Here is a 12,540-nt window from a genome sequence, read left to right as displayed (position 1 = left end):
TTTTTCCAGCAAAAGGGAGACATAATTTATGCAAGTATGCAAATGCAGATGTGAATGTGGGGCCAATGTAGTTATCACTCTTATGTTCCTCTAACAGTAATCCTCCATCCTCAAGGGAGCGATAGAGTTACCTTAAAATGTGTGCAGTTAAATCAGAAATAATTTAGGTAATACAGGTAATAATTCCGAAGATTACATTCTATGTTCAGTTAGCGCAACTTGTGGCAATACTGAGAACATTTATTTGTGTTTCAAATACAAAAAGTGATGCGTTTCAGAACACAAAAGTGTGCGAACATGAAATGTTTCAGAATGCAAAGATGTTCAAACTTGCGTAGCTAGATTTGTTTTTGTACACAAAAAAAAAAAAAACGTGACTAAGGCTGTATTTATTTGATCAAAATACAGAAATATTAAAAAAGTTTTTACAAATATCTCAATTAATTGAATTAGATTTTTTTAGAATGTATACTTAATTATAATTCAAATAACTTTTCTGTTTCAGTATATTTTAAATTGTAATTTAAACTTGTGATGGCAGAACTGAATTTTTATCATTACTACTCCAGGCGTCAGTCACATGATCCTTGAGAAACCATTCTAATATGCTGATTTTTGTGCTCAAGAAACAGAACATTTTGAACGCTAGAGTACCTCAGTAGAGTGTATTCCGCCCTGTGATGAGATTTAAAGCCGACATGGATGATCCAGCATCCCACACGAGCAAACTCTGCTCACAGTTTGACCTGAATGCTTCATCTGAATCGGTTACTTGCCTCCTCCACCACACACACACATACAGTGCACCTTGGGACGGAGCTCAGATGAAATGTGCCTCTGGGTCAGGGTTCTACAATGGGAGGATAACTCAAACTGCACCATGTCATAATCCATTACAGGACTGTTATTGGCTGTGCCGTAAATTGCACAATAACAGCAGGTCCATCGAGTGACGTGCGGTAGTGTTAGCGCAGGCCTATGATGGACTCTCCAGTATGCCCTGCCGGCTCATTTTATTAAAGCAGATCTCCTAATGGATCTCATGTTACTCACTGTTGCCAGATTCAACAGATCAGCACATTCAAACCAAACCTGGTTATTGATTAATATATAAAACCACATCACCCCTCCAACTTATCTCTCGCTTTCTGTAGCAGTTGCTTCCACTACTAGAATCCCTTTATAAAAGTGTTCCAAAATAAACAGTTACTGAGTCATTTTTAAAACGGGTGCCTTTTCTATTTTTGGAAATATTTCCTTGCGGTTACGGTTGTATGCACACTTTGTTAATGCCCTTGTAGAAGAACCCTTCTCGAAGGGATTCAGTAGCTCACTTTTGTTTGGAATGACCCTCAGTAGCGTCCTCGTCCCACAGTGCCCTTCATGGGCACAAAACACAATCGAAATTCACCCAGAGAAAAATAAATGTTATTAGAAAATAAGCCAATGTTAGCAACGTTAGCATAGCATGCAAGACTTAGCACAGCTGAATGAGAGCGAGTAGAAACTCAAAAAATAAATAGAATGACCATGTTTTTAAAGTTTAAAAGCAAAAAAAAGAAGAATAAGAGCAAGGAACCTAGACAAAAAATATTTTAGAGAACTTGATTTTCTTTCCAGAAGAACAAGAGGAAGAGAGGGAGAGAGAGAAACAGACAGGAAATATGCTATGCAATAGTTAGCATACATAGCAAAGTTGACTGGTAACGACTGCGGTTGAGGGGGAGCAAAAAATCTATGTGAGATCTTGTTTCCTGCTGAAGAAAAAAGTGAGAATTAAAGCAAAATGAGTGCGAGGGAGAGTTTCTCATTAGCATGCTCAGTCAGGTACAGCTCTGGTCTGGCTAGCTCAGAGCACTTCCAGCTGTAGTGGGGTCTGCCAGCTCCCTCTGCCTGCAGACCCACCCATAATTACCCGCTTTAAGTAGAGGGAAAACGAGGCATTACGAATTCTTCCCTCCGCCTCTATCTATCTCATCAATGCGTCTGTCGTCGTCTAATTAGCGGTCTAACTGATGAAAAATACCCCTGTCAAAATAACTCAAAGAATGACAAAAGTTAACGCAGCACGCCATTTACTGCGGCACAGTCTCAAAGCACAAAAGCTGTCAGAGAAAAGAAAGTTCATTGAAAAAAAAAAAGGCAAAAAATGGATTAGGTTTTTGGGCAAGACTCTATTTACATTTAGTTTACTCGGCACCAGTGCGCGGAGAATCCAGAGAGGTAGAGAGATTGATTGGGAATCAGTTGTAAAATGACAAACAATCCCTTTCTTCTCAATAACAAATCAAAACAATCACAATTTCTCAGATTTAAAATGTAAGGCTTGAAATGAAGAAAAAAATTAATATAATAGGTACGAAATTCCTGTAATACTTTCCCTGCGTCTGAATATCCATACTTCCCAACTGATAAACAGTATGTGAAAAGAGTAGTGATCTGATGGACAATTAACTGTACCTGGAGGACACAGGTGAGAAGTTGTTACATGCCGATTACAACATGGCAGATGTAGTACATCCGGATTTTATTCATACAACACACCTCTATACTATAAAGAAATTTTTTTTTTTATGTACGTGAAAATAAGATCTTATTCTAATCTAGTACAAACCCAGTCAGTATACGATGTCAGACACAGCTTTTATGCTGTGTTTATGATTTGGACACCTACTGATGTGGAGGAGGCATCACAAATAAACGTTTGCAGTTGACCTATCCTATTTACGGAAAAAATTAATAAATACACATAATGTATTGCAACAAAGGTGTACAACAATAAGTGTTTATCAATATGGAAGTGAGTAGAATTCGGCAGGTCATGTGATCTCAACAAGGCATGTACAAAAACCTGGCTTCTATCAAAAACATTATTAGTTTCTTTAAAAGTAACATTTTTATAGCGGGAGATAAGCATCACACCTTTAAATGTGAACAACGTAGTACAGTTTTAATAATAAGTTTCTTTAAATCTAACATTTTATAGTGGGAGTTACTTGTGTAGTACTTATTTAAATTTGTTACATAACAGTACAAACAGCATACCGCATTCACACACACACACACACACACACACACACACACACACACACACACACACACACACACACACACACACACACACACACACACACACACGCCCCACAGGAAGTACTTTGTCTGTCTGATTAAGTGTAAATAGCAAACATGAGGGTCGACCTGCTGTGCTCTGCACAACATCTGGAGTGGGTCAACATCTGTGTCCAGGTTGCCAACATTGCTAAACAAAAGCTGGCAGCGTTGAGCTCAGAGCTAATAGAGAATGATGGGAAGGGGGTAGATGATGATGATGAAGGCCTGCGGAGAGGTGAACAGAAGATCTGCGAGACTCACAAGATGCACTGTCTGTTAACAAACAATCGTTCAAATAGAGATTTGACTACGAATGTCACACGGAAAAAAGAAGGTAATTTGAAGTATAGGCAATTTCAACCGTTTTTGTACATAATAACAGTGAAAACCATTGACTTTCATTGTATGGACATTTTTTCATATATGTATATGTATATGTATATATATATATATATATATATATATATATATAGTTCCATAGAATAATGAAATGCATTTAGGTTCGGAAGCACTAAAAGTAAATTTACAGGGTCGAAATATCTATGCACTAAACTTATGCAAGCACATGATTAAATGTGAAAGCATTGACCAATTGATGGCCTTTTTAACAATCAGAAGTGGAATCAATTTCAAATTCCGTCTTCATACCGCCTTCTATAGAGTTTCGTAGCTGTAAGCTGTTCATTCAAAAGTGGCATCTGGGGATGAAATTACCTTATGTGGGTTGTCATGAAAAGAAAGGAGCGGAACATATTCCGTCCTTTAAATTAAAACCTATTAATGGAAGCACTGCTGATAACACAAAGGATTTAAAATTAATATCCATAGGTTAGCAAGCAGAGATCATAACGCAACTGCAGCCCTGAATTATACATTTGATAAGTGTCTGTCAAGAACGGTCATACAGAAAATGTATTTTGAGGTGTGGCACACAATTCCTGGAAGATGATATTGATCTTCTTACAAGGTTTTTGATACCATGCTTAGCCGGAGAGCAGCTTCTCCAAGTTCATTAATCATTCAGAGATGCTTGTTTTGTTAACAATCCAAATCTAGCACATTTTTGTGAGAGGCTTTTCAATTTAGATACCTTAAAGATAATAGTGCCTCACTGCCAACATGCGACTGCTTAAGTGCTTTAAATTACAATGCATAATGTATCTCGAAACAGAACTTGCATGGTTTTTGGACTGGATTTCAACATCGCTCACCACTGCGCTATTTAAACATCAAATAAATGTAAATCTGCCGGTTTGTGGGTATGTTTAAAAGCACATTATTGATGTTGAGATTATTACACAATACTTCACAATGAGAGTGTCAGCGATTTATAATCAATAAAAGCTTTATAAATGATACAATTTTAAAGAAATATGGTGACTTTCACTAAGTTTTTGTCATAGATGCCAGAAAAACAATGACAATCCTTTGCCAAAGCCCCATCCACAAAGAAACTCCATTGGACCACAATAACAGTGAAGATATGCCTTAAGGTGGTCTATTAACACCAATTCCACATTGAAATATGTGAAAAACTAACGATATTTAAGTGTAATCTGCCCGAGCTAAATTTGGCCCAGTGGGCCCTGTAGCCCAGAGATGTGATAAGACATGTTGTTAGGGGTTTTGTTTGATCAAGCATAATTTCCAGGGCTCTTTAGGGACCAATAAATAAACTGAAAATGGAGCTTGATACAAAAACGGTAAGGGCTTTGTAACTGGGCAAACCGAGAATGATGACTAACCGGAGGGTACGAGCGCGACAGCTTTACAAGGCGCGAACAGAGTAAAGCCGTTCGACAGGACGACGAGCCGCTCTCAGAGTGAGGATCATCTGCCGAGTTCATTAAATCTGCCTGCAGGACAAAGTCATCTGTGCTCGTCAACAACATTCTGCTCACAAGCAGCGATAGGTGTTCAGCGACCAAAGGAATTCAGAGCAGTACGTGCTTGAAAACATGAACGCACAACCACCAGAAAACACGTGTGGAGGTATAAATGCATACGGGTGAGTGTAAACATGCACTTTACGATATCTTGTCATGCAATCACAGTTTTTGAGGCTTAACACTCTAGGACCCTTGATGTGCGTAAGAAACCCACAGGCAGATTTGACTCAAGAACACATGCTGACTCTGTCTACAGTTGCATTGATTTTGTGTTTATAAAAAAACATTGCATTAGCAAAACAGGGATTTGTAAGATCGTCTGAACTAGGGATCTCAAAAATGCCAGTACTTCTGTACCAAGTCGATATGAGAAATTGTGATACTGGTATATATACAGTATCAAGAATACAGACTCAAACCAGTACCAATGAATACATTTATGAGTGACAGAGTGTCTATGATAAAGAAAAAAAGTGTAAAAAAAAATGTAAACCTTCATATGGTTTTGGGGAAAAGTAACATCTTTAAGAAATATTTGTTTGTATACACACCTTAATCATTATTTTAAAAATGTATTTAAATACATTTACCATTGTAAAAAAGTTATTGTTTTACAAATAATCTGAATTAATAATTTTTAAATATCATTACACCACAAGTCACACCATATGACATTTTAAACTAGCCTTGCACTGTCATTAAAAAGGAAAAATGATCAGATATTTTGAGAGACTTACCAACCTTGACACATAATCATGAGGGTCTGCAGTCTACATTAAAATGAATTTTAATAAAGAGATTGAAAACATTCTCATCATAGAAGAGGTGTGTTCAAGTCATCATATGTATGACATTCGTTTTAATTTGTTTTCTGAATAAATCAATTGATAGAAACAAAAAAATTAATGGCATGTCATTGACTCAAATGCCACTGTGGGAGGTTTTCGGTTCTCTTAGAGTAATCATTTTCACTTGTTGTCTATTTATGAATTATCTAGTTTCCTCATAATGTGGCATCATGTTCTCGTCTTTTCACCAGGTTACTGATTAAAACTTACTTGCTAATTAGAATGTACTAATTGCCTGTACTTGTGACAGACTTGCTGTTTTGCCATCCATGCCTGACTAAAAATAGCACGCGCTCTCTCTCCCTTTCTCCGCAAACAGGGTGATGCCAGAGAAATCTCACGACAGAGCGGGCAAACTACACAGCAACTCTGGGCGAAGCCACAGATGCCCCAGTGACCCAATCAAACCCCTGACCGAAGCGCACGGAGCATCTCCTGTCTCTGAACAGCAGGGGTTGATGGGAATAATGCAAAGCTTTTAACATAAGCCTACAGTTCTGGACTAAGCAAGAAAGGTATATAGTAAGACTCCTTTAAAAAAAAATCATAGCAACAACCAAAAAATAAATAAATAAAAAATATAATTAATAAAAATAATAATAATCCAAAGCATTGCTACTATTTTTCAGTAGCACGACCGAAGCTTAGTGTAGCTTTTCCAATAACAAGCTAATTTTCCAAGAATTAGTGGTACAGTGCAAGATTCTCACTGTTTTTGTTTTTAAGAAAGTTAATATTTTTAAATGGTTTCTTTTTGTGTTGCCAAACATTTTTAGTAACTACATGTAATTACACACGTTTTCAAAAGGGTGGCTAGACTAGTTGAACTACTTTACATCACGAGTAGCTTACAGCTTAGCAAGCTACAGTACTACATTTGCTTCCCTGAGTCCCTGACACTGGCGCACGATGCCAACATAGACATCCAAACGTGTGCACTAAAGAATGATGACAAATGTCAGCCTGCAGGAAGTATTTAAATGTAAGACTGTGTAATTATCACTTGAAAATAGATGTATAAAAACACTAAAACATCAAGATCCTTTGACTGAAGGCGTCTTTGATGTGATAATATATGCACACACACACACACACACACACACACACACACACACACACACACATTGAGGTTGTGACTTCTTACACTACACACTCAGCTCTTTTCAGTAGAGAATTGATTACAGTATATAAGCAAACACATACCGCCAAATACAAAAAGACTTTACTACCAACACTTCCCTGGCCCTGAATGCATTGACTATTCACAATGAATTGCTCCTCTGAAAGATGCTTCAACACCTTAGTGGGACATTAAATGGTGGATGTTAGCGAAAAATACAATAAAGACCACAAGATCACAAAAGTGCAGGTCTCCAAGTGTTTGTTGTAGGCCACATCTCTGCAAGGGGCCACCCGTCACACTGGCAAACAACAGAAACCCAAGGCAGGGAAAAGGGGAAGCATTTAAATAAATTAAATAAATATCATTGGCTGCCGCGGGCTTGGTGGCACAGTTAAGGATTAATGCTATTCTTCTTCAAATATTGCTCAGAGGGACAACATGAGTCACTTTCTCAACAGCAAAGCATTCATGAAAGAAAAAGCCAGGGGAGACCCTAAGGCGAGGCCTCTGGGGTGAGGTGGACAGCTCTGGATGAAAGACCAGCTGTCTATCAGAGGACGTTTATGTGTTTTAGTGGTAGCAGAACACAATGACTGTCACAAAAGAGATATTTAAATGTTACTCTTTCAGAAGTGTCTCTATGTATGAGTGAGTGTAGTTTGCTCACCTGAGTAGGCCCAGTAGGACTCTTCGGCCGCTCTGCGGTGCCTGTCATCAATTGGCCGGTCATGATGCTCAGCTTTCTCCCAATCTGCCATTGCTGTAACAGAAAAATAATGAGAAAGTGTTCAGAGTAAGTGCTGTGATAATGTGAGCTGTGGCTTTGAATCTGTTGGCTGATTAATAGAAGTCTTAACTTTCTATCAGTTCCAAAATCTCCTAAGAGAATTTCAGTTCTTTTATCTTTAACCATGTGTGCTAAATATAGCGTTTTTTAAATTTTATTTCAGTGTATATCTGTATGCCAATCATAATTAAATTGTATTACCCTACACCCCACTCTCTAGTTAACTGTATTGAAATCAGTCATTTGAAAATCCATATCGGTTGACTATAAGAGCCCTAGTGAGTACACAAGCATACACAAATCATAAGGGTCAGACTACAGTTTAAAACCTGAGGCACACAAACAAAACACAAGATTCAACCTCATACACTCACACACACAAAAGCAGTAACACACCAGCCTGCGATCTCTGGCTGAACCAAGTCATTAAATCCTGTATAAACCAATCTGGCTCAAAAAAACTCTACTCCATTAGAGAGAAAAACAGCCCCCCCCCACACAGCGGTATTTACAGCCTGTCTGCTCTGGGATCAGTTTTCCCTCCCTCATTAAACATGTATGAGGGGCTAAATAAATAAACAAGGCCTGATTGGCCGGTGAGTGGAAGGCTAAAGCGCTAAGTACAGAGGCAAAGAGGCTGCGGACAAGGCGCTGGCAGCCAGAGACGGTGAGCTGTTCCACCGCTCTGTCAGAGACGCCAAGGCAACTGTGTCCCACAGGTAGGCCCAACTAATCTAGACTCAACCCAACAGGAGTTCTAGACCCCTTTGCCTACTTGCTCAGGGCTCTAAGGCTCATATTAGCTGTGAAATTACAAGACATGAGGATTGGGTTTCTTATAGGAATCCAAACCTTTTGGTCGTTAAGGATACCAGAGATATGGCTGTGTTGAATGAGAATTTATTCTGACTTGGTACAGGGGCTGGAGGGGTGAGGAAGCATGGCACACATCCCAGCACCCTGTGGCCTCTGTGTGAGTTTATCAGAGGCGATCTCAACCCCTCGGCTCCTGGCTGTGGGATGTCGGGGATGCACTGGAAGTTGAAGAGACGACGTGAGATCAGCCTCACAGCTGTCGTCCACGTCCAAACTCTCAAACTCACTATGGCAGGACTTGGGGCTGACTGCCATTTTAAATCTAGACTGACCCAAAAAATGAGTTACTAGAAGAGAAGGAAGAGAATAGCTGAAGAAAACACTAAAATTATTAAGAAAGGACTAAAATCACAGCAAGATGTTAATGAAAAACGGGCCACGTTTTTTTTTTTTTTTTTGCAAGCCTGTCGATGTGCTGACCACACTACAGTAACAAGGACACACTGCCTAAAAGCCATCACTCAAAACATAATGCAATTTACAAGGCCCCTCTCTCTCTCCAAGCATGCTGGGTAAGTATATTCTGATATGAACAATGGGTGACTTTTTGTTTCAATGACAAACTGCCTTCTGCTCCTCGCTGCTCTAATTCTTCAGGATAGCGGCTCGGGCATGGCAGTGAATGCCAATGAGAGGGTATGCTATGGCTTCTCTATGAATTACATTATTGATTGCCGATATTCTTTGAACAGAAAATGTAATTATACAATGCAGCATGCCAGGCTTAGTCGCTATCCTCCCGATATTTCACTCACGCTCCTATTCTCTTTCCCTCAATCATTCCCTCTCTCACTTTGTCCATGTCCATTCATCAATGAAGCTCTCCCCCTCTCTCCAACACTCCGAGAGAGAGTGGAGAGACTCGGGATGCCCCTTTAGCTGCTCTGAGGAGACTACATCAGTAGCACGACCTCTTAGTCGACCTCTTCTAGAGATGTGCCTTCTGAGATGGTTTATGTCTTTCAGAGATCTCTTCCAAGTGTGTCTACCTTGCCAGTTCTGGGTGTTTATTTGGTTCAAGGAGAGCTTTCCCGTCAGCTCTTACATCATTACACAAACACCTGTGACTACATATCGTTGTACCCCAGGGCCTCTCTCTCTACTCCAGAAGTCTTCAACAATGGAGCATGAATGCTTTAAACAACCAAATAATTGTGCAAGAGCACCTTGTCCAATTGCGGCTCAAGACTTAAACAAATAGAAGCACAGTGTTCCAACCTAACAGAGCCGCTATGGGAAAAGTTGTCAAGGCTCTGTGACACATAAGGGGCTACCTGGAAATAGATAGCCTATAGAGAGAAATTCTAGGAAAGCAAAATGGAGAGTTTAAAGAATGGATGGAACAAGATCATTCAAGTTGGACAAACATTACCCAATATCAAGAACTCAGGGTTAGGTTATCAAGTCTCTTCCACCGAACTGCTAAGTAACCAAAGAAGCTGTAATGTGTTTCAAATTATTTTCCCTTAGCACAGGCCTGGCTCACCATTGGGCTGACTGGTTACTGCTCTTTTCACGGTTCTGTACTGATCCAGGCTCGTGATCTTAACATGGTGACAGTTTCTTTTTCTGTTGTGGTGCTGCAAAATCAGAATTAGAATGTACATGACCAATCTTGAGTCACTGCAGCAGTTTTAACAGCATAGTTCTCCTGTACTGTAATGATTAGCTAACTGTGCTGAGAAATACATTAATGAGTGGTTTGTAATCACACTACACTGAAACTTACTCTAAAGGAAAGGGAATGCTACTGGTCCTGATATTCATTCATTCATTCAAAAAATAATAAATATACGTTGCAAAATAAATTTTGCAGCAATTCCTTCCTGACAGTATGGCGTACACACACACACACACACACACACACACACACACGCACGCACACACACACACACGCACACACACACACACACACACACACACACACACACACACACACACACACACACACACACACACACACACACACACACACACACACACACACACACACACACACACACACACACACACATCTAATGAACTGTACACACTGACAAGTATGACAGAACTAAGTCTCACCATTTTGATTGCTTAATTTCCTTGGTATATGGGGCAAACTAAAAACAACGAGTTTGACACCCTCTGCCACTGTGTGGGGGACTGATACAGAGAAAAGGCCATATCTTGCCGTTCTTTACAAGTACGAGGGGAGAACCGAGGAAAGAGAAACTTACTAAGATTATAAAGAGATACCAGGAATGACCAACCGCGCCTGGAACAACTCACAGCCATATTACAACGTATTTCGCCGCACGCACGCACACACAGCATCCCCTATCCTCCAGACCCTTTTGAAATCAATCAGCATCAATTCAGCAATTCATGCACAAAGAGCCTTTGAGACGCAACACACAATCAAGAGAATGCATGAGACTGGGCAAACATAACACACACACACACACCAAAAGAATGACATATTGTTAAAAAAAAGCAACATCGGCTTTAAGCACAATCTTTCAAAATCTAGAATCAACTGCGAGTCAATGCCAGTGTACTCTTGCCTTCTGTGATCAAATCTCCGGCGCCAGGGGTTCCATCCAGCCCGGCTCTTCTAAATGAATTCTGACGTAATTGATTTACATCCCTCTATTAGAGCTGCAGAGTTTTATGAGGAAGATATTGGTAGTTGACATTTTTGTCAGGCTGTCTCCACAGAAACAATGATAGAATGAGGAGAGTTATGAGGGCTTCGTTTTCAGACACGGATTCCGGAACTCTCAATGAAATAAGTCTCGGAGGAGCCATGCAATGTCTTCTAACTGCCACTCAGAGATTGCTTTTGTGGAGGATGGGGCAAATCATTGCTTAATGAAAGTATGTGTCAAAAAAAGTTTATTTTGAATGAAACCGAAGGAGGTCTCTATGCTCACTACAACTATCAGTGCTCATCAATTTTTTTTAAAGATTTTTATACTATATTGTGAAATTTGTAGAATGACATGAAAGAAATTGTTACCATGGACGTGTTATTTGTAAATTAATTTAGCCTAGACAGTGTTAGCAGACTGAACGATCATAATCACACACAAATGTTAAATAAATTCCCAGCTTTGTACCACATTTAACATTTATAATGGAGTTTTTGTTAGTAAAAGTTCATTATTCTCACACGCGATATAAGCTAATGCTGTAATCACCTGTGGAACACAGGCTTCTGATAAAAACTTCTGCTGACCCTCAAAATGTTCTCATTATTTTCAGAGATACACAAAAACAGCTGTGCTCTGCCTGACTGATAAGTTTATACAGGGAAAAAATCTGATATTTATTGGATGGGTACTGTGATGGTTCGTTACCACCGAGCGGTACAGTACATTACAGTACGATTCTGGAGGGTAAACCCTGATCTGGCTTGCATTTCCACCGCCAACAGTACCCTTATTTAGTAGGTGCGGTGTATAGATCAACATCATTCTCGCGTGAAGAAGAAAGTGACACAGTAAACAACAATGGAGGACATACAGCAGATCTTGTTCTTGCTTCTCAGCATGTGGCTGTTTGCATCAAGAAGAAGACAAGCTTTGTTTGAGCAAAGGCTGCAAGGAGAAACACAGCCGAAAATGCATGCGCAAGTGACAATTCTCTCAACCAATCAGCATTCTGCAGTGAGTCTAGCTCCACCCTTTAGGTACCAGACTACTGTGCTAGGTACCCCAACGGAAGGGTCCCAAAAAAGTGGTGCCGTAGTTTTTCTCCTATACAGCGCTTCAAATACAACAGCCGTTTTTAAAATCATATCCAATGGTTGAAAAGAAAGGAGCAAGCTCGGTCACTATAGGTGGTCAATCAAAATGTTGAGCGGTGATTCGTTCCATGTGTTCCCTGTCAGAAAACAAATGTATAATTCGGCAAAATAAAATTTAA

General features: G+C 39.6%; 1 protein-coding gene across 1 annotated transcript in view; it reads right to left on the bottom strand.

Annotated features, from left to right (window-relative positions):
• Positions 1–12,540, bottom strand: part of ptprga (protein tyrosine phosphatase receptor type Ga) — a 290,375-nt gene that overhangs the window by 220,960 nt on the left and 56,875 nt on the right. Inside the window, exon 2 of the mRNA XM_077202673.1 lies at positions 7,639–7,731. Coding sequence (XP_077058788.1) covers positions 7,639–7,731 — 93 coding nt within the window. The remainder of the gene's footprint in view (positions 1–7,638; positions 7,732–12,540) is intronic.

This window comes from Siphateles boraxobius, unplaced genomic scaffold (genome assembly GCF_051911475.1).
Source record: "Siphateles boraxobius isolate OS27281-9 unplaced genomic scaffold, OSU_SipBor_1 5, whole genome shotgun sequence".
NCBI lineage: Eukaryota > Metazoa > Chordata > Actinopteri > Cypriniformes > Leuciscidae > Siphateles > Siphateles boraxobius.
The sequence above is the reverse complement of the archived record's forward strand: the minus strand, read 5'-3'. Positions and strand labels throughout refer to the sequence as shown.